This window comes from Salvelinus fontinalis, chromosome 1 (assembly GCF_029448725.1).
Source record: "Salvelinus fontinalis isolate EN_2023a chromosome 1, ASM2944872v1, whole genome shotgun sequence".
In the NCBI taxonomy this organism is placed as follows: Eukaryota; Metazoa; Chordata; class Actinopteri; order Salmoniformes; family Salmonidae; genus Salvelinus; species Salvelinus fontinalis.
In genome coordinates this window covers 30,762,972-30,786,547 of record NC_074665.1, presented here as the reverse complement: position 1 = coordinate 30,786,547, position 23,576 = coordinate 30,762,972, and the positions used below count along the sequence as shown (strand labels likewise).

At 44.1% G+C, this 23,576-nt stretch overlaps 1 protein-coding gene across 3 annotated transcripts in view; it reads left to right on the top strand.

Annotated features, from left to right (window-relative positions):
* The window catches only part of LOC129852911 (tetratricopeptide repeat protein 7A-like), a 79,288-nt gene extending 56,340 nt beyond the window's left edge, over positions 1-22,948 (top strand). For all 3 annotated transcript variants that reach the window (XM_055918524.1, XM_055918521.1, XM_055918515.1), the window contains exons 17-21: positions 7,509-7,625; positions 7,891-7,997; positions 11,769-11,903; positions 13,787-13,989; positions 21,673-22,948. In XM_055918524.1, the coding sequence (XP_055774499.1) occupies positions 7,509-7,625; positions 7,891-7,997; positions 11,769-11,903; positions 13,787-13,989; positions 21,673-21,891 (781 nt within the window). In that variant the 3' untranslated portion in view covers positions 21,892-22,948. The remainder of the gene's footprint in view (positions 1-7,508; positions 7,626-7,890; positions 7,998-11,768; positions 11,904-13,786; positions 13,990-21,672) is intronic.
* Positions 22,949-23,576: the final 628 nt, after the last annotated feature.

Sequence of the window (23,576 nt, the reverse complement as noted above, 5' to 3'; positions counted from 1 at the left end):
GCTCCTCACCAGAGCCACACACACTCACTGAAGGCCTTATTTAGATGTGCCAGACCAGGCATCCGCACTGCGCTGAGGAGTCTACCCTCACACACCCTTACCCTTTTCACACTGCCGCACTGACCCCAACTCTTCCATGTAGGTTGGAGTTGCAGTACTCCCTCTCTCTCTCTGAGAAGCAGACAACATTATGCAGTAATGATAAACCACAGACACACATTATTAGTCAACCATGCAATTGGCCCGTGCCACGGTGTTGCCTTGCTATAAGAAGAATATGCATATTTGAAAGCCACGTGCTATTTTGATTATTTCGCAGTGCCACCTCACCCTAGAGTCTGCAATAATGATCTAAGCCACATGTTCTTCACAGCACGACCATTTGGGGTCAGTGTTGGTCTCTATGGTGTCAAGAAGAGAGGGGTACAATGAAAATAGATAGCGGTAAAGGAATGTGATATAGAGACAGATAAATAAAGAAATATGGAGTCAGAGAAGGACAGAGCGAATCAAACATTGTTGCATTTATATCGTATTTGTAGCTAAATATATATATATATACAGTACCAGTCAAAAGTTTGGACACACCTACTCATTCCAGGGTTTTTATTTATTTTTACTATTTTCTACATTGTAGAATAATAGTGAAGACATCAAAACTATTTAATAAAACCTATAAAGTCATGTAGTAACCAGAAAAGTGTATTTTATATTTGAGATTCTTCAAGGTAGACACCCTTTGCCTTGATAACAGTTTTACACACTCTTGGCATTCTCTCAACCAGATTCATGAGGTAGTCACCTGGAATGCATTTCAATTAACAGGTGTGCCTTGTTAAAAGTTAATTTGTGGAATTTCTTTCTTTAAAACTTCTTACAGCTGAAATCCCGTTAATGGGATCGATTTGACAACAGCCAGTGAAAGTGCAGGGTGCCAAATTCAAACAACAGAAATCTCATAATTAAAATTCCTCAAACATACAAGTATTATACAACATTTTAAAGATAAACTTGTTGTTAATCCCACAACAGTGTCCGATTTGAAAAAGGCTTTACGACGAAAGCATACCATGCCATTATGTTAGATCAGCGCCAAGTCACAGAAAAACACAGCCATTTTTCCAGCCAAAGAGAGGAGTCACAAAAAGCAGAAATAGAGATAAAATTAATCACTAACCTTTGATGATCTTCATCAGATGGCACTCATAGGACTTCATGTCATGTTTTGTTCGATAAAGTTCATATTTATATCCAAAAATCTCAGTTTACATTGGCGTGTTATGTTCAGTAATATTTTGCTTCTAAAACATCCAGTGATTTTGCAGAGAGCCACATCAATTTACAGAAATACTCATCATATTAGTTGATGAAAAAACAAGTGTTATGCATGGAATTAAAGATATACTTCTCCTTAATGCAACCACTGTGTCAGATTTCAAAAAAGCTTTACAGCGAAAGCACACCATGGAATAATCTGAGTACAGCGCTCAGAGACCAAAACAAGCCATACAGATACCCGCCATGTTGTGGAGTCAACAGAAGTCAGAAATAGCATTATAAATATTCACTTATCTTTGATCTTCATCGGAATGCACTCCCAGGAATCCCAGTTCCACAATACATTTTTTTTTGTTCATTAAAGTCCATCATTTATGTCCAAATACCTCCTTTTTGTTCACACACTTAGTTCACAAATCCAAATTCACAAGGCGTTACAGTTCGTAGAAACATGTCAAACGATGTATAGAATCAATCTTTAGGATGTTTTTTATCATAAATCTTCAATAATATTCCAACCGGACAATTCCTTTGTCTTTAGAAATGAAAAGGAACAGAGCTCGCTCTCACGGCCGCGCGCCTGACTTAGCTCATGGGATTCTGCCAGACACCTGACTCAAACAGCTCTTATTCGCTCCCCCTTCACAGTAGAAGCCTGAAACAAGGTTCTAAAGACTGTTGACATCTAGTGGAAGCCTCAGGAAGTGCAATCAAACCAAATTTTACACTGTATATTGGATAGGCAAAGACTTAAAAACCTACAAACCTCAGATTTCCCACTTCCTGGTTGGATTTTTTTCTCAGGTTTTTGCCTGCCATATGAGTTCTGTTATACTCACAGACATCATTCAAACAGTTTCAGAAACTTCAGAGTGTTTTCTATCCAAATCTACTATTTATGCATATCTTAGCTTCTGGGCCTGAGTAGCAGGCAGTTTACTCTGGGCACCTTATTCATCCAAGCTACTCAATACTTCCCCCCCAGCCATTAACCCAGTTAATGCGTTTGAGCCATTCAGTTATGTTGTGACAAGATAGGGTTGGTATACAGAAGAAGGCCCTATTTGGTAAAAGTCCAAGTCCATATTATGGCAAGAACAACTCAAATAAGCAAAGAGAAATGACAGTCCATCATTACTTTAAGACATGAAGGTCAGTTAATCCGGAAAATGTCAAGAAATTTGAAGTTTCTTCAAGTGCAGTCGCAAAAACCATCAAGCACTATGATGAAACTGGCTCTCGTGAGGACCGTCAACAGAAAAGGAAGACCCTGAGTTACCTCTGCTGCAGAGGATAAGTTCATTAGAGTTACCAGCCTCAGAAATTGCAGCCCAAATAAATGCTTCACAGAGTTCAAGTATCAGACACATCTCAACATCAACTGTTCAGAGGAGACTGCGTGAATCGGGCCTTCATGGTCGAATTGCTGCAAAGAAACCACAAATATTTATTTATTTATTTATTAAACCTTTATTTAACTAGGCAAGTCAGTTAAGAACAAATTCTTATTTACAATGACGGCCTACCAGAAGGAAAAAGGCCTACTAAAGGACACCAATAATAAGAAGATACTTGCTTGGGCTAAGAAACACGAGCAATGTACATTAGACCGGTGGAAATCTGTCCTTTGGTCTGATGAGTCCAAATTCGTGACTTTTGGTTCCAACAGCCTTGTCTTTGTGAGATGCAGAGTAGGTGAACGGATGATCTCCGCATGTGTGGTTCCCACCATGAAGCATGGAGGAGGAGGTGTGATGGTGTCGGGGTGCTTTACTGGTGACACTAGCGATACGCCATCCCATCTGGTTTGCGCTTAGTGGAACTGTGATTTGTTTTCCAGCAGAACAATGACGCAAAACACAACTCCAGGCTGTGTAAGGGCTATTTGACCAAGAACGAGAGTGATGGAGTGCTACATCAGATGACCTGGCCTCCACAATCACACGAACCTCAACCCAATTGAGATGGTTTGGGATGAGTTGGACCGCAGAGTGAAGGAAAAGCAGCCAACAAGTGCTCCGCATATGTGGGAACTCCTTCAAGACTGTTGGAAAAGCATTCCTCATGAAGCTGGTTGAAAAAATGCCAAGAGTGTGCAAATCTATCATCAAGGCACAGGGTGGCTACTTTGAAGAATCTAAAATATAAATATATTTTGATTTGTTTAACACTTTTTTGGTTACAACATAATTCCTTATGTGTTATTTCATAGTTTAGATGTCTTCACAATTATTCTCCAATGTAGAAAATAGTAAAAATAAAGAAAAATCCTTGAATGAGTAGGTGTGTCCAAACTTTTTTTTGCAGGTTTTCCTACTTACAAAGCATGTAGAGGTCTGTCATTTTTTATCATAGGTACACTTCAACTGTGAGAGGCGGAATCTAAAACAAAAATCCAGAAAATCACATTGTATGATTTTTAAGTAATTATTTTGCATTTTACTGCATGGCATAAGTATTTGATCACCTACCAACCAGTAAGAATTCCGGCTCTCACAGACCTGTTAGTTTTTCTTTAAGAAGCCCTCCTGTTCTCCACTCATTACCTGTATTAACTGCACCTGTTTGAACTCGTTACCTGTATAAAAGACACCTGTCCACACACTCAATCAAACAGACTCCAACCTCTCCACAATGGCCAAGACCAGAGAGCTGTGTAAGGACATCAGGGATAAAATTGTAGATCTGCACAAGGCTGGGATGGGCTACAGGACAATAAGCAAGCAGCTTGGTGAGAAGGCAACAACTGTTGGTGCAATTATTAGAAAATGGAAGAAGAGATCTCACCTCGTGGGGCATCAATGATCATGAGGAAGGTGAGGGATCAGCCCAGAACTACACGGCAGGACCTGTTCAATGGCCTGAAGAGAGCTGGGACCACAGTCTCTTAGAAAACCATTAGTAACACACTACGCCGTCATGGATTAAAATCCTGCAGCGCACGCAAGGTCCCCCTGCTCAAGCCAGCGCATGTCCAGGCCCGTCTGAAGTTTGCCAATGACCATCTGGATGATCCAGAGGAGGAATGGGAGAAGGTCATGTGGTCTGATGAGACAAAAATAGAGCTTTTTGGTGTAAACTCCACTCGCTGTGTTTGGAGGAAGAAGAAGGATGAGTACAACCCCAAGAACACCATCCCAACCGTGAAGCATGGAGGTGGAAACATCATTCTTTGGCGATGCTTTTCTGCAAAACAGGACGACTGCACCGTATTGAGGGGAGGATGGATGGGGCCATGTATCGCGAGATCTTGGCCAACAACCTCCTTCCCTCAGTAAGAGCATTGAAGATGGGTCGTGGCTGGATCTTCCAGCATGACAATGACCCGAAACACACAGCCAGGGCAACTAAGGAGTGGCTCCGTAAGAAGCATCTCAAGGTCCTGGAGTGGCCTAGCCAGTCTCCAGACCTGAACCCAATAGAAAATCTTTGGAGGGAGCTGAAAGTCCGTATTGCCCAGCGACAGCCCCGAAACCTGAAGGATCTGGAGAAGGTCTGTATGGAGGAGTGAGCCAAAATCCCTGCTGCAGTGTGTGCAAACCTGGTCAAGAACTACAGGAAACGTATGATCTCTGTAATTGCAAACAAAGGTTTCTGTACCAAATATTAAGTTCTGCTTTTCTGATGTATCAAATACTTATGTCATGCAATAAATTGCAAATTAATTACTTAAAAATCATACAATGTGATTTTCTAGATTTTTGTTTTAGATTCCGTCTCTCACAGCTGAAGTGTACCTATGATAAAAATGACAGACCTCTACATGCTTTGTAAGTAGGAAAACCTGCAACATCGGCAGTGTATCAAATACTTATTCTCCCCACTGTATATATATGTATAATCTAAAGCTTATGTTCTAGTGATTTCTCTCCCTCATATGCATATGCAGACACATTCCTTCTCCATAGAGACATTTGACTGCTTTGATCCATTTAAGAGCTTTTTGCCAGGCTCAGCCCGTCACAGCCCTCCCTGCGCCAGGAATGCCCATCGCCCCGGCAACCAAGAGGTCATATCGGCGGAGGGAGCAGTCAACATCAGTTGTTATGGAGAAAGAGGGAATGTGTGAAGAATTTGTGCTGAAGAGGATTTGGTTTGAATAGCATACGTGCACAATGACATGCATGTACAGTATGTGCATGTGACGCTAGTCATCGGATCTCTGCACCACAGCAGCACAGACTGTCAATTTGTTGTAGCACACACTGAATCCTCGTGTTTTCTCTCTCACTTTCTGTCTTTCTTGTTCCCCAAATAGAAAGCATTTACTCTACGATAAAAATACCCGCGTACACACACGTTCCTGTAGTGTAAAGACGCAAATCTCGATTCATTTCTCACGTCTCGTACGCCACTTCCATAGGTAGCGTAGGAGACCCCCCCCCCCCCCCCAAAGACAAACATCTCTTCGAGCCATATGATGCTACAGTAAATACTTAATAGCAGAGAGCAATTGGATGAAACAGTTGAAATGTGTAGACGTTGTCCTAATATTTGAGATGTTTTTATTGAGCTTTTATCTTAAAATGCAGTAATAGCCTGTTGCATTCTTAAATGGTCGGCGTGGCTTTATAAGTAGACAACTGGGAAACGCCACTGTCTTTTTATCTCTCTCTTTTTCCCGTCTTTTTTTTTATCTCTGTCTGTTTGAAATTGTTATCAGCTAGTAAACAGCCGTGCATTTCCAATTTGAAATGCGTTTTTAGCACAAAGCGGAAGAGCTGAGGGGGCTGTGGGAAGGGAGGCCAGAGAGAGAGTGTTCTCTCGCAGTTTGTTCTAAAGAAAATGATTAATCCCAGGCTTTGATTCTGCATTCATCTTGCGGCATGTCACAAGATGTGTGTGTGTGCCTGCTTGCATACACACACACTCACACACACACACACACACACACAGTAGGAAGCCCACTAACACACGGCACACCACTCCTCTACTAAACGCTGCTCTGCACGGTAGCTAATAGGAAACCCTCAGCCCCCACTGGCCCCGCTGACAGGTGTATCCGTAACACCACGTCTGTCAGCAACAGTTTTCATCCTCATGTCAGATGACACTTTGTGCATATCTCTCTCCCCTCCTCTCGCCCCTCCATCCCCCATCCCTCCCTCCATCACCCCAGCCCTTCCACCCACCCGTTAACCGGTAACGAGCCACATTTCACCGGGTGTTTTTCCCCTGCTGCCGGCCGTCTGGCTGTGCTATTGATCACCAGTGCTATCTTTAGGCTTGGGCGATGTATACCGGAGTATTTTCAAAAACTGACGGTATAATTCTGGGTTGGGGGCAACCCCGTCTCGCGGGTGCTGCGGGGGTGCGTGCTACGCCATTGCTTATAACTAACTATGAGTTAAGTATAACTATAAGAAATCTAAGCTGTGTCAAATAAATGATATCCAACTCAGGACTCCAGCTATGCATTTGGTTTTCTACCTTGCTAGCTAAGTGGCTAGATGTCAAGATCAAGCTTCTTGGTTACAGCAGAGACATTCAATCCCTTCCTGATTCAAGATCCCTGTTGCCTAACTTGTTTTGCGAGTCAAACAATAGCGCCCCCTGTGTGCACTTCCGGTAATACCGTATACCCTGGTATGGTACAGAAACGGTATGACGGTATGAAAATCTGGATAGTGCCCAACCCAAGCTCTCTGTCAGTAAGAGGTGAGCAGAGAGAGGAATCATTTGAAGAGGCTCCAGTTGGGGGAGCAGGGAGACAGGAAGAGACAGACAGCAGGCAGACAGACAGGCATCCGCTTTGGGGCTTTAAGTCCCTCTTTCTCTCTCTCTCTCTCTCTCTCTCTCTCTCTCTCACAGATGAGTAAGGGCCCTGACTCTTTCTCTCTCCCTCTTTCTGTATTGTCCCTTCACATACTGTACCTCTCTCTTCCTTTCCCAGCTCAGCCTCCCACTGAAGCATATTGTAACCCTCCAGACTCACACAGTTCCCACCAAAGCTCTATGAACATACAGTGATAAACATGCTTATCCTATATGATGGTAGCATCAGGTCCTAGTTGATGTGCCAACAGTATGTGCTAACCTAGCAACCACAGCAATGTTGTGTCAATATTGAGCCAATGTGTGTGTGTGTGTGGGGGGGGGGTGTTTTTTCCTGATGTGTCAAGGAAATGGTACAGCACACCAATGTGTGTATCGATGTGTAAAGTGCTAATGGTGTACTAATTGATGCATGCTGTGTTGATGTGTTGCTGTTTGTGCTCCTTGTCACCCAGTCTGCTGTTCACTAAGGTGAAGCTGGAGGAGGCTCTGTATGGGCCGGGCGTTGCACTCCAGACCTGCCAAGACATGCTGCAGCTATGGCAGAGCCGCTATGACTTCACACGTACCAGGTGTGTGTATGGGTGTGTGTATATGTCTATATGTCCGCCTGCCTGCCTGTCTCTCTGTTTATGTGGTTAATGAGTGTGTTACATGTGGGTGTCTGTCTCTGTGTCTATAATGTGTTTGTGTTTCATGTGTGGGTGTGTGCATGCATGTGTGTGCTTGTGAGTGTGTTTGTCTACTGCACTGGGTGCGTGGCTATAATGGCTGTTGCTGAGTGGGAGCTGGGAAGGATTCTGCTGTGTATTGATTAACTGCCATGTGGCGTTGCAGTGAGGGGGATGACAGCAGCAGTATCCACCTACCAGAGCCACTTCCACTCAACCGCAAACCCAGCGGCCTCCACCTCACCCTGCCAGACTTCCAGGACAGTGAGACTGGTTTGTACTGCCTCTTGGGTGTATTGATGTCCATGTAACCTTTGTTTAGACGGGTTTGTCTCATTGAGATAATACACAAATCTATTTAGCAAGAGAGACCAGTATTTGGATAGTGTATCTTTACAAAATATGATCTGCTGTTTGTAAATGAGGGGTCTTCGTGTATGTTTATTGATTCAGAATGAACTGTTCCAGGACCAGGGTCCGTATCCACAAAGCATCTCAGAAAAAGAACCTAAGAATTTTGTTAAAACCTGGGGCCATATCCACAAAGCGTCTCCGAGTAGAAAATTGTAAGTGCTGAGAATAGAGACATTTTACTCCTACTCTTATGGGTAAAAATAAAAGCTATGCATGAAGCCTCTTTAGTCATAAAAGTCCACTATAGTCGACAGATTTTTTGGACACCACACGCAATGTCCTAACCAGTTAAGAGTTACCAGCAGGTATTTCTTGATAATAGAGTATGTGGTTCCTGTGCATTTTGATATGATCAAACCATAAATAATCTACACCCATATTCAACCATAAGCCTTATATCTTGCACTATTGACAGTTATTTCACGAGGGCTATTTCACATGACATGCCTAAATACTTATAACCACTAGGATAATAAATAAACACGTTTTTCTATCGATTATGTAATTACCAACATGATTCCAATGTATCCCTCTGGAGCGTTGTTAAGAAAAAAGATGCCTGCATTGGGCATGACAATAAATTGGGCAAGTGAAAGCATCTTGGGTTTATGTTAACTTTGATTGTGTTCGATGAAAATGATAGGCCTTTCAAACATTGTATACAACTCTGTATGCAACATCATTGTCAAGTGACTTGATTGATGACTACTGTGCCAATGCGATTTCGAAATGTTGAACGGGGGTGTGACGAGTGTTTTGATATAACGGCAATGTTGTCAAAATTCCGCTTTCAAAGACTATCAGAATTGGTTAAAAAAAAAACGGTTATGCATGCCAACATATTAGCACAGAGTTTTGTAGTGTCTTTGATATTAGGCAATAATTAAGAGTAGGCAAAGTGACCGCGTCATGCGAAAATTATATCAAAACGTTTTATCATTGCAACATTTGATGTAGGCTACAGTCACTGTGGTTGTATGAAGCGTACTATCGAAGTGACAGCTGGCGATAGGTTATTCCCCATCAATACAACAAAGGCAATGAGCGTCATCACCATCTTTCCTTTGCGGTACCTCAGACTGTCGTGGTTTTAAGGAAACATAGCGATGGCACACATTAACGTTGACATTGTTGCAAATTATGGGGAATAACCAATCGCGACGAGGCATCTCCAGATGTGAACTAACTCTATGTCACGCTTCAGACAACCACAGTGACTGTACATAAAATGTTGCAGTGGTAAAATATTTGATATAATTTTCGCCTGACACGATCACTTTACCAACTCTTAATTATTGCCTAATATGTTGGCATGCATTTATTTTTTATTTTTTTTACCAATTCTGATGGTTGTTAAAAGCGTAATTTTGACAATATTACCGTTATATCAACACTCTCGTCACTCCCGTTTAAAAACTCTAAATCGCTTTAGCGCAAAAGCCAAGCGTCAATAATAAGATAAGTGACTTGCCGATAATGTTGACAACGTTGCATACAACGTTAAATCTTTCAATCATTTTCCTCGAACACAATCAAAGTTAACATAAGCCCCAGATGCCTGCAATTGCCCAACGTATAGGCATTGACGCCTACTGTGCCAAAGTGATACAGAATTGTTAAACGGGAGTGACGAGTGTGTTGAAATAACAGTAATATCGTCAAAATTACGCTTTTAACAGCCATCAGAATTAGCAAAATCTATCCATCCATCTATATATATATATATCTATATATATATATATATATATATATATATATATATATGGATGCCAACATATTACTTATGAGTGGCAAAGTAATAGTTTCAGGCAAAAATGATTTACCATTGAAATATTTGATGTACAGTCACATTCAAGGTGGTTTTTTGAAACATGCAATTGAATTCACAGCTGGCAATGTCTCATCGCGATTGGTTATTCCCCATCATTTGCAACAAGGGTAATTACTATATTTCCTTTGCAGTACCTCAAACTGTCATGATAACCAGCTGAGATAAAGTTTTATGAGTTGATTTTACTCCTGGCTCATAGTTTGTGTAGAGGCAGTGTCTTAACATCATCCTCAAATCTACTCTGAGCGGGAGTTGTTTTTGTCTTAAAAACAGGTTTTAACAGGATTCCTAATATATATTTTTTGAGGTGTGCCTTTTACTTGACAGTTCACGCAGCTTCAGTATTCTGATCATAGAGTTCTGTTGATGGAATTCCGTCCTACATTTAAATGTGTCTACCGTGTCCACAGTGTGTCCGGATTCCCTTTTCCCGTCCTATATTCAAATGCCGGTATGCATTCTACATACGGTGGAATAGGCAAAATAATATTATGATATTCGATTGACCGCTCTAACTTTTGCCACTTCAATCTCCTTCACCCTTAAAGGGCACTCCAGGAAGTTGGGATCATGACAATTGACATGACAATGCACAATTGCAACACCGTCGTCCTTCTACACACTGTTCTTCAATTATACTCTGTCTGTCTACACACACTTGAAACGTAGCCAAATCCTTTACAATTCTTACACTGCAATGGCTTGCGGACGAAAGCTCTCACAGCGTATCTTACAAAACAAAGCTTCACATGCGTAGGTTTTTGCTCTTTATAAAAAAACAACAGGGCAGACAGACTTTCTTATTTTTCTCCATTCACCCAGAGGGTCAGACGCCAGGCCCCATCCACACCAGGAATTCCCTTCATGTATTCAACCTGAACGTCTGTCGTCACCCCTGAGATGACTCCTTTGACGGGTGCTCTACTCCGAAGTTCAAAACACAAGACTTCTTTTGTTCGGATTCTTTTGAGACTCCTGGTCACTCTGACAGACTCTACTTTTCCCGGTGCATACTTCACCATTTTCGACACCTCAAACGGGTTTCCCACTTTTGCATCCTTACTAAAAAACAAACGCATCCCAACAACAAGCGATTCATTATCGTTCATACACGTATCCTCCACTCCAATTTTAGACAATTCCCTTTTTGTTCCAGTTTTCACTACTACTGTCCAGTCAAAACATTCGTCTTCACCAACTTTGCTAGACGCACTGCTTGATTCAAACATAGCATCCACTTCCGCCATCTTCCCTTTGTCCTCACTCTTCAGACTCTGACTCAACTTTTTATTTTGTGTCTTCCTCTGCTTTTTTCTTCCTTTCTAAATATCAGCTAGCTAGCTAGCGTTTATGAGGCCGGCAAACACGTTCCTCACACGCTAGGAACGTAGTTCCTCCAATGTTATAATGAAAAGGTTCCTCGGTCCCAAGACACGTTTTCTGGAGACTTGTGGGAGGCGTGCTGATGACGTTGACCACTGTATGCGCTTTCAGTAGCCTGATTGCGTCCAGACTGAGGAGAAATCCGCACTCAATGCATCCCAGACCACCTCGTGAAGTTGTCAGCCAGATCTGAACACAATCAGAACACAAAGCGTCTTTTCAAATGCGATCTTCATATTCTGACTGCAGAAGTCGCATGTAAGTGTCAAGTGTAGACTGAGATGCTTTGTGGATAGGGGCCTGGGCTCTGTGTGTATGTGTACTGACTAAGTATCAACTGTTCCTAGATCAAGCTCTGTGTGTGTGATAGTGTATAATACTGTATGTGTGCTAACTATGAACTGTCCCTGGGTCAGGTTCTCAGAGTGGTCCGTCCATTGCTCTATCTCGCCTGGAGCAGGCCATGTCAGAGGTGTCAGCCGCCAGCTCCGCCCACAAACAGGGCCCCACCTACATCTGGACCACCCTGGAGCGCATCTGGCTGCAAGCAGGTACAGGAGGGAGGGAGTGTACATAACTATCTAGTGTACACTGGACTCAGCTAGGACAAGCTTCTTACCCACTGAAATTAGCTACAGGAGGGAGTGTAGACTCTACCACCGGAGTGGACACTACTGCTGCCAGCTATAGGAAGGGAGGGAGAGTGCACTCCACTGGAGCCAGAGGGCAGGGGTGTGCATCCTACCCTATAATTGTGAACTGAGCAGAGAGAAAGGCCATCACTGTACCGATGGATGAGTTGGGGTCGAGTTCCCTGTGTTGGATTTTAAGCAAAGGTTGTTTTCGTCATCTGACATTTGTCTTCTATTTGACCCTTGAGGGTAATTTCACTGCAAAACCCACTGAACTTTACATCACATGTACAGTAGATACACATATACTGTACCTCAGTTAGTCTTTAGTCTTCTGTTATATCTCCCTCCCAGCACAGACCGAGCCAGTGTAGTGAATGTACCTGTGTGTGACCCAGGGTGTGTTCCCCTCTCCCAGACAAGCAGGCCCAGGCAGGGATGTGTGGCTGGGCAGTCATGCCCTTGTCTCTCCCCTCCCTCTCCAGTCACATTCCTCTGTCATGTGGGTCATCATTTCCTGCCTCAAATCTCACATCTTGATTGGCCCAATAGGCAGGCAGCACAAACACACACAGTACTTCTCCTCACCTCAGGGCAGGACACAACCACCCAGCATGACCTGGCTCCACAGACACACACACACGCACACACACAGCCACAGCCACACACAACCACTATGCATGATCTCACATGTAGGCACAGAGATTCGTTAATATTATTCGTGTTCTCCATTATGGTGTCAAGCCCAGGTGAGGAATATGAACAATTGTTTATAGAAAATGGGATCCGGAATAGTGGTTTTATATTTTCTGAGTAGCGTTATTTGAGGGCATAATAGCGTGCACAAATAGCTCCCATCTGTGCCCACTTTGAAAAACAGATAAACAAACATTCACACACACACTTTACTTGGCTACCGCATAAAGGCATATACGGTGTTGGCAAACACACACACACACACACACACACACACACACACACACAGACACACAGACACACAGACACACAGACACACACACACACACACACACACACACACACACACACACACACACACACACACACACACACACACACACACACACACACACACACACACACACACACACACAGAGGCTAAAGTGAAAGTGTTTTAGGCAAGCCTCCCCTCAAGAGTTTCTAATGGTTACGCTGTCAGTCCCTCTGGTGTCCACTCTCCCCCAGAGACAGCTCTATCCCAATGTCCTGCCCTCCATTGGTCAGTGGTGGCCTGAGGGAGGGGCCTGTGGATGGCCCACTATCCGGCCCATTATCCAGCCTGTAATTGGCCAGTGTGGTGCTTGCGGGCTTGTCTGTGCTGAGGGCAGCCTGGGGTTTGTCTTGAGCCACAGCAACAGCATGCAATGCCCTTATTTAGGCATGAGCCTCATTACTTCCCAGGCACTGCATTCTGGTCTTGTTTGTGTGGCTGTCAGGGTAAATATGCATCTGTATCTCTGTGCCTATGACTGAATCTTCTTTCAGTCCATTATGTGGGTATGTGTCCAATGTCATGTTGGTACAGTATGTGTCGTTTCCTCCTCGACATATTCCCCAAGTCAACCTTGTGAATGAGAATGAGTCCTGAATCAACATACCTGGTAAAACAAAGAGAAATGAAACAAGAATCATTCATGTCGAACGACGGTGGCCGTGCAGTTGGTGATGTGACGTGTTAGCCTGGCACTATCAGCACATACTGTTGTCAGCTGTCTCAACCGATGCTCTCTCTCTCTCTCTCTCTCTCCGTCGCTCTCTCGCCTCCCGCCATCTCTCTCCCATAGGAGAGTTGTTCATGGCAGAGGGGCGTGTGAAGGAGGCCCAGTTCTGTGTGCAGGAGGCAGCTGTGCTCTTCCCCAACTCCCACTCCGTGCTGCTGCTAAGGGGCCGGCTGGCCGAGCTCAAAGGGAACCAGGACGAGGCCAAGGGTTTGTACGATGAAGCCCTGGCCATCCACCCCAATGGACACCGCATACTGCTGCACCTGGTGAGAGAGAGAGAGACACACACATACGGGTACCACAGTTTTGGTGAGACACACACATGCACACACACTATCCTGGTAAGAGTCACACACACAAAGACCTGGGGCCCATCAACAGGCCTATTATCCTCAGTAATAACAGATAACCATCTTGAAAATATGTCCTGTGAGCCACAGCACTCTGTAAGAAATGCTCCAATCATAAAGTCCCAGATCTCCCTCTCCCCCCTCATCTCCTGGATCCAACTCTCCCATTACCCTACATGCTGTCTCCATAGTGACCATACATTGGTTGTGTAGCCGTAAATGCTTCTCTGGCTTAAACAGTGGCCGCAGTGTGACCACATAAGGCCAGTACTTTTCTCTCGCTCGTGTGTGTGTGTGTGTGGGGGGGGGGGTGCTCTTGGCTTCCATATTTGGCAAGTGGGAGTACCAATCCCTGGGGTGAGGAGCTGAAACACAGCCAGCTGGCACTGGCCCACTGTCTCCTATGACAGATGTGTGTCTGTATCACTGTGTGTGTCGCTGTGTGTGTCCGAGTGTGCGCCTGCATGTGTTTTTCTGTGCGTATGTGTAAGCAGAACAGCATGTTATGTGGAGTATGGCCAATTCTGCTTGCTCCAATCCAAGTATTACAATTCAGAACCAATACTGCAGTTTCCCCTCTGAGAGACAGTATCTCCAGTTAGGATGGGACCTTTTTAAATGTGTGTGTGTGCGGTAGGTTCCCCACAATTCCCATTCAATTCGCTGTCTCTCTGCCTGTACTAGTTTGCTGTTAAAAGGGTTTTGGTGTTCATCCTAACCTCCTATCCCTTAACCGTGGCGGCCATTTTGACATGGTCTTGTTCTCGTTTTATGAGCTTTGTTTACAAGCAAGCTAATAATAACTTGGTTTAACGAGCGACGGTAATTAGAAATGCAGCTAGCTCAACAACGTTAGCGGATGTTCTACAGACTTGCTCGCTCTTCCGCTCGCTGCCTAGCAACAGCTCATTCCCTCCATCTTTCTGGGCGTTACCCCAAAATATCCTCCCCCAAATCCCCAATAAAACAGTGTTATATCGTGATGATGTAGCCTATATTCAACATAACCAGCGGTTACACCAAGGGAGAGGCTTATCCAGACAATGCTATTTTTAGATTCACTCGGCCTATACACTATTATTAGATTCACTCGGCCTATACAGTATTATTAGATTCACTCGGCCTATACAGTAGTATTAGATTCACTCGGCCTATACAGTAGTATTAGATTCACTCGGCCTATACAGTATTATTAGATTCACTCGGCCTATACAGTATTATTAGATTCACTCGGCCTATACAGTATTATTAGATTCACTCGGCCTATACAGTATTATTAGATTCACTCGGCCTATACAGTATTATTAGATTCACTCGGCCTATACAGTAGTATTAGATTCACTCGGCCTATACAGTATTATTAGATTCACTGGGCCTATACAGTATTATTAGATTCACTAGGTCTTTATACTGTTTGTCAGTCCTATACTCTGTTCTCACACCACCAGCCACAGGAACATGAGGTGTGTGTGTGTTGATGTGGGTGTGTGACTGATGTGTAAAGTCTGTGTGTGTGGGTGTGACTGACGTGTAAAGTATGTACAGTTGAAGTCAGAAGTTTACATACACCTTAGCCAAATACATTTAAACCCAGTTTTTCACAATTCCTGACATTTAATCCAAGTAAAAATTCCTTGTCTTAGGTTCACTTAGGATCACCACTTTATTTTAAGAATATGAAATGTCAGAATAATATTAGAGAGAATGATTTATTTCAGCTTTTATTTCTTTCATCACATTCCCAGTTGGTCAGAAGTTTGCATACACTCAAATAGTATTTGGTAGCATTTCCTTTAAATTGTTTATTTGGGTCAAACGTTTCGGGTAGCCTTCCACAAGCTTCCCACAATAAGTTGTGTGAATTTTGGCCCATTTCTCCTGACAGAGCTGGTGTAACCGAGTCAGGTTTATAGGCCTCCTTGCTCGCATACGCTTTTTCAGTTCTGCCCACAAGTTTTTATAGGATTGAGGTCAGAGCTTTGTGATGGCCACTCCTATACAATGACTTTGTTGTCCTTAAGCCATTTTGCCACAACTTTGGAAGTATGCTTGGGGTCATTGTCCATTTGGAAGACCCGTTTGCGACCAAGCTCTAACTTCCTGACTGATGTCTTGAGATGTTACTTCAATATATCCACATAATTTTCCTTCCTCATCATGCCATCTATTTTGTGGAGTGCACCAGTCCCTCCTGCAGCAAAGCACCCCCACAACATGATGCTTCCACCCCCGTGTTTCATGGTTGGTATGGTGTTCTTCGGCTTGCAAGCATCCCCCTTTTTCCTCCAAACATAACGATGGTCATTATGGCCAAACAGTTCTATTTTTGTTTCCTCAGACCAGAGGACATTTCTCCAAAAAGTACGATCTTTGCCCCCATGTGCAGTTGCAAACCGTAGTCTGGCTTTTTTATGGTGGTTTTGGAGCAGTGGCTTCTTCCTTGCTGAGCGGCCTTTCAGGTTATGTCGATATAGGACTCGTTTTACTGTGGATATAGATACTTTTGTACCTGTTTCCTCTAGCATCTTCACAAGGTCCTTTGCTGTTGTTATGGGATTTATTTGCACTTTTCGCACCAAAGTACGTTCATCTCTAGGAGACAGAACGCGTTTCCTTCCTGAGCGGTATGACGGCTGCGTGGTCCCATGGTGTTTATACTTGCGTACTATTGTTTGTACAGATGAACGTGGTACCTTCAGGCATTTGGAAATTGCTCCCAATGATAAACCAGACTTGTGGAGGTCTACAACAAAAAATTCTGAGGTCTTGGCTGATTTCTTTTGATTTTCCCATGATGTCAAGCAAAGAGGCAGTGAGTTTGAAGGTAGGCCTTGAAATGCATCCACAGGTACACCTCCAATTGACTTAAACAATGCCAATTAGCCTATCAGAAGCTTCTAAAGCCATGACATAATTTTCCAAGCTGTTTCAAATCACAGTCAACTTAGTGTATGTTAACTTCTGACCCACTGGAATTGTGATACAGTGAATTATAAGTGAAATAATCTGTCTGTAAACAATTGTTGGGAAAATTACTTGTGTCATGCACAAAATAGATGTCCAAACCGACTTGCCAAAACTATAGTTTGTTAACAAGAAATTTGTGGAGTGGTTGAAAAACGAGTTTTAATGACTCCAACCTAAGTGTATGTAAACTTCCGACTTCAACTGTGTGTGTGATACATTATGAAAGCCAGTGTAGGTAGTGTGACTCATCCCCAGGGCCAGTTGGTTGGGTGTATTTTAGGATTGGTAGTGATGCCTGAGTTGGGAAGCCAGTGGAGCTGATCTTCCCTGCCCTGCCTTCTTCCTGACTCTGCTGTTTAAATGATTCTCACCACAACTCTCAACGTCCTCCACATCCCAGCACCTCTGCTCCTCTCTCCTCTGTTCTGCTTGCTGCTTAGCTGTGTGTCAGTTAGCTACACATAGGCCTCTCTTCTCACTGAACCAGCTGCTCTCTTCCTCTCTGTCCCTTTCTCCTTTCTTCTACTCACACAGACACACGTATATAATTCACAGACGGATGCAGACACACACAGAGACGCATACAGATATACGGTCAAGGGCAATCACTTCATCTCATAGAATGAATTGCGTTTCAGTGATCCAATGCCCCCCCCCCACTCTCTCTTTCTCTCGGTCTCTCTTCTCTCTGGATGGGGGTGGCTGGCAGCTCATTTGATAATGCAAATACATTATTTATAACACTTCGCTCCTTCTCGGGCGCTTTATGGGATTGCCTAGCAACCAGGGAAATATATTCTATTGAGCAATACCTCTGATAACCAGCTAGAGAGAAAGATAGGAGGAGGGGAGCTGGCTTGTGCCTGTTCGCCTATGTGCATGTGTTCACCTCTTTTTCTTCGTCTGTCTTTTTCCCTCTCTCTCTCTCTGCGTTCTCCCTCCCTCTCGTTCTCTTTCTTTGTTACGTTTTTTCTCTTTCATTTCGCTTTCTCCCTCCCCTCCCCCATCTCTCTCCCGCTTTCTCTCGTTAGCTGAATGGGCGTGTACTTTAGTGATTGGATTAGCTGGTTCAGCTTGTCTAGTGTTGACATAAGGTGTCTCATATCGGTTGGCTCCCCTGGGTGTATGAGTCAGGTCAGGTCACGAGCAGGTTAGTCCTTTTCCGGAGCACCCTGAATCTGGCAAGACTAGGGTCAAGCGGGCAGGCGGAGAGACAGGGAGGGGGAGATAAAGCGAGGTGATAGAGACAGGGCTACCAGAGGGCTACTAGGGATAACGAAGGCTCCCAGCAATAGGGCTTTTTGGGAATAGGGCATTGCAAGGCCGGGGCCCAAGTAATCGTAGCTCACTCTCAGCCCAGCTCCGCCAGCTCAACCAGGCAGGCAGGGATTACATCACCGCCAAATCTCTGATAGGATTAGTGGGTTCAGGTGTGAGGCGCCACGCTGGGTCACGGCCCGGGCCACCAGGGCACCAAGGGGATGAGCCTCAGATACATACTACTGGCACAGGGCCCTCTCTGCCTGTCTTTTACTCTCTCGCTCTGTCTGGTTGTCCCTCAGTTTCTCTACTGCTGTCTCTCGCTCTCTTCCTCTCTCCTCTTTCTCAATCTTTCTCTGTTTCCCTCTCTCTCTACTGCTCTCTCCCCTCCTCTCTCTAAACACAGGGTTTGTTTTCCTCTGCCTTGTTTACGGCGCAGTATAGGGTGTTTATTTCCTTGAACCATTGACCTAAGAGCATTAGACTTGGCAGCATCATGTAAACCCCGAGGAGAGGAAATACAGTGGTGAACCCTCACTGCCTCACTGTGTGCGCGTGCGTGCGCCAGAAACTTCAAAGAAAGGAAGAATTGAAACTTCAGAACCGACTCTTGGGTGGTTATTTCCCATAAGTCCCAGAGTGTAAGTCCTGGTGACAGTAGGGCAGTGGAATGGCAACGAATAGATCAAAGACCCGCTGGCAGTGTGAGATGATGAGGACGCCAGTGCCTTAACAATGGCAATACACCCACCGTGTGATTATACTGCATCTTCCACTATGTCTCTGCACCCCACCTAAGATCTCCTTCCGTCTTTTCTTCAGTTCTGGTCAGTAGCATCGAGAGAATACAGTAACAACTGCAGGAAAAGGAGTGAGAGACTATGGAGTTACAGCAGAGAGGAACTTGGAGACAGAGGGAGCAGAGCATCCTCATTGGAGGTTGCGTCAAAGCCCCTAGACAGCTCTCTGAGTTTCAGCCCAATTAATCTGGGGCTTGTGAGCAGAGCCTGCATAACAAGACTCGGCTGTTTGACCTCAGGCAAGCCCTGCACTGGAGGCTGTGTGTGTGTGTGTTCATGCCGTTGGTCGGTTGCGTGATACCCTGTTATGCTGCTGGACTCTGGAGACACACAGAGAGAAGTTTTAAAGAGACATGTCACGCTGGGCTGACCACTACTGCCCTCTCACACAACCACAAACACACACACCGACACAAAGACACACATAGGGAGTAGTCATCCTCATCCTCATCACACGAACATCCCATCCTTTCTGGAAATGCCTCTGGCTGCAATCACCTGACACGCCAGTGCAAATGAAGAGTTGGGACAAACAGGAGCTTTAACTGGCAACATCTCATCCTCTTAGGCAGCTGGACATGGCTTCCTCTCCCCTGTTTTTGTGTGTGTGTTCCATTAAGACCCAAATGTGCCCTTAGTGCCCCTCTGACATGCTATGTCTAGTGTCAGAGGGTTCTCATGAGCCGTGTTCGAATACTCGTACTACCCACACTAACCGTACTGTTTGTGACGTGAATTGAGTATATAGTATGCTTATTGGTCATAGTATGGATATAGTTAGTATGCCAAAAGTTCCCGGATGTCGTACTAAATTCGCCAAAATATGAAGTATACACGCAGAGGACACTATTGCCGTACTTTAGGGCCCATAATGAAATTCTTCGGGAAATGGGCGTGGCTTCACATCGTTTTCAAATTTGAAGAAAATGGTGGAAAATATGCAGCCGAAGGCCAACGATAGGGGATACAAATTCATTGCTTTAACTAATTATGACAAATGTTAACAACAGTTTGATCAATGTAATAAAGTAATTACTTTTCAAATAAGTTACCTTGCACGTTATGTTGGCTGACAATTTGTTAGTTACAATGTCCTTACGAACCACATAGCATATCATTACAGCAGTATGTACCGGTATGTTAGCTAGCTACCTAACGTTAGTTGGCTACTTATACATCAAACTTGCCAGTATATTAACTATCGGCTATCTAACTAACTACCCAACGTTTATTGACTTGATTATTCCCGTCATTCTTAGCTTAGCTAAATGGTATAGTCGTTGTGCGTTCTCAATGACATTCGGGTGCTTTCGTAAATTTGCTCTGGCTATCTACTCCGATTTCAGAGCACTCTCGTCTGAGTGTACCAGAGGCAGAGCGCAGAATAATGAATTTACGAGCGCTCAACATAGGTTGAATATGGCCGGTGTCAGTTAACGTTGCCAAACAAAGCGTAATTAAAACAGTTTGTGTGGATAAGATGAAACTACCTAACCAGCTCTGCTAGGGCGAGTAAAATGGTCAGTGGTCACTCTCATTTGTGTCTGGAAGTAGCTAGCAAGCTAGCCAACATTAGCTTGAGTGCTTGACTGCCGTTGTAAGTGTAACGGATGTGAAATGGCTAGCTAGTTAGCGGGTACGCGCTAGTAGCGTTTCAATCAGTTACGTCACTTGCTCTGAAAGCTATTAGTAGTGTTGCCCCTTGCAAGGGCCGCGGCTTTTGTGGAGCGATGGGTAACGACGCTTCGTGGGTGTCAGTTGTTGATGTGTGCAGAAGGTCCCAGGTTCGCGCCCGTGTCGGGGCGAGGGGACGACGTAAAGTTATACTGTTACATAAGGTCAGAACGCTTAAATCAACCCTACTCCTAGGCCAGAGCGCTCTGAGAGCGAAACGCTTTGAATTTACAAACTGAAAATCTGACAACACTCTGAATTTACCAGCGCACTCTGGCACTCCAGATTGAATTTAAGAACACACCCGAAGTCCTAAAATGTCTAACTAGTAATTTGTTACGCCAACTAGCTAGCAAGAGGTTACATAGCAACAGCATCAACTTCCGGTAGACCGGTGAAGTGCTAGTACGCTCAACTGAAAGGATACTGTACCATTTACAGTACTAAAATGAACTAATAGTATGTAGTATACAGTATGTTAGTATGGTATTCGAACACAGCTATGGTTTAGATATGGCCAAAGCTAGATCCAAAGTTACATATGTAGGATCTTAATTTCAACCAGTTTGATACTGCAGGAAAATAATCCTGCAGCAACAGGAAATGTGAATTATTATTATGTGGATTATAATTAATGGAAATTTTTAGTAGGGGTTGATACATTATTCATAAGATCAAATCAAGTCTGACATTTTTTTATGTGGAAATTACACATTTTAGAAACCTTTTTAAATCTTGACTACACCACAAGTTTGCATTTCATGAAACAAAAGAGTGATCAAATTAAGATCTTACATCTGTAAATCTCTGTCTCTGTAATCTCTCAATTACTTATCCCCCATTCAAACTCACCTTTCATCACTTCACCTCCTCCTGTTTCCTGCCTTCCCCTCCTCAGGGCCAGTTGTTGGTGCGGTGCGGGCGTGTGGGTCTGGGGGAGAAGGTGCTGCGGGATGCGGTGCAGGCCCAGAGCACGTCCCACGAGGCGTGGAGCGGCCTGGGGGAGGCCCTGCAGTCACAGGGCAGCAGCCAGGCTCCAGACTGCTTCCTCACAGCCCTGGAGCTGGAGTCCTCCTGCCCCATCAGGCCCTTCACCATCATACCCCGCGAGCTGTGAGGAGCAGACAGAGGGTACTACTGTATTGCACACTCACATACATATACACACACAGACACACACACATGCGTATGATCATTTACACGTACAAATTGGTGCAATATATCTTCTCTTGCCCTTTTCACTCTTTTTGCTCTCTCTCTCGCTCTCCTCCCTTCCCCCTCTCCATTTTATCTACTCTCTTTATCTATGTCTATGCACTCATAATAATCGCTCACATGCATTCATGGACAAGTCAAGTGTTTCGTGACACTGTTATACAGACCGTATACACCCACTACACTGTTATACAGACCGTATACACCCACTACACTGTTATACAGACCGTATACACCCACTACACTGTTATACAGACCGTATACACCCACTACACTGTTATACAGACTGTATACACCCACTACACTGTTATACAGACCGTAAACACCCACTACACTGTTATACAGACCGTATACACCCACTACACTGTTATACAGACCGTATACATCCACTACACTGTTATACAGACCGTATACACCCACTACACTGTTATACAGACCGTATACACCCACTACATTGTTATACAGACCGTATACACCCACTACACTGTTATACAGACCGTATACATCCACTACATTGTTATACAGACCGTATACACCCACTACACTGTTATACAGACCGTAAACATCCACTGCATTGTTATACAGACTGTATACACCCACTACACTGTTATACAGACCGTAAACATCCACTGCATTGTTATACAGACCGTATACACCCACTACACTGTTATACAGACCGTAAACATCCACTGCATTGTTATACAGACTGTATACACCCACTACATTGTTATACAGACCGTATACATCCACTCTCAGGGATCATTCCTATAGTATCATTACATTTTCTTCTCATTGACTGAGACCCTTCAGCCTGTGTATGTAACTGACATAATCCATTATGTTCAAATCACTGTTTGTTTGCATTGTACATTTCTGTATTATTAATATTATGATTCATTGTGTGTGTTGTTTTAAAATCATTTGTCCTTCTTTGTCCTCATAAACAATGACTTAAATCACTGTGGGATTGTGCATCTTCATCTGTCTTGTCACTTGTGACTAATCTTCATCACTTCCCAGTGCCGAACCACATTAATATGGACAGTGGTACTCGAGCTGCTATCTTATGTAATACTGCCAGTGCAGTTTCTGCCATGAAAATCACAACCCCCTCTCTTTCTCTGCTCTCTCACTACCCCCTCTCTCCTCTATTCTCTCTTTCTCTCTGTATCCTCTCTCCTTTCTCTCTGCTCTCGCTCGCCATTGCTGTGTCTCTCTCTATCTCTCACTCCCTATCCCTCCCTCTCTCTCCTCTTTCTCCACCTGATGTGATGTGGCCTGGTTGCCTAGCAGCCATCCCGTGTTTGAGTAACGGGGGAAGCGGAGAGGTATCTAGTCTGTTTGGCAACATAGGCTGCTGTAATCAGTGGCTCTGTGTTCTATGTTGATTTCTGTTTCGAGAAGAAGCGTCCCAGTCCCCTCTCTGCAAGCACAATTTATTAACCCTTTCAACCCCCACGATAGAGTTATGACTAAAACGTATCAAAGTCGTTCTGTTTCATATAGGCCTACTTCGCTCGCTCATGATCAAAAGCCACATGCATGTCCGTATTTTATGTTGATGATAGATCACCCACTGTCACTATT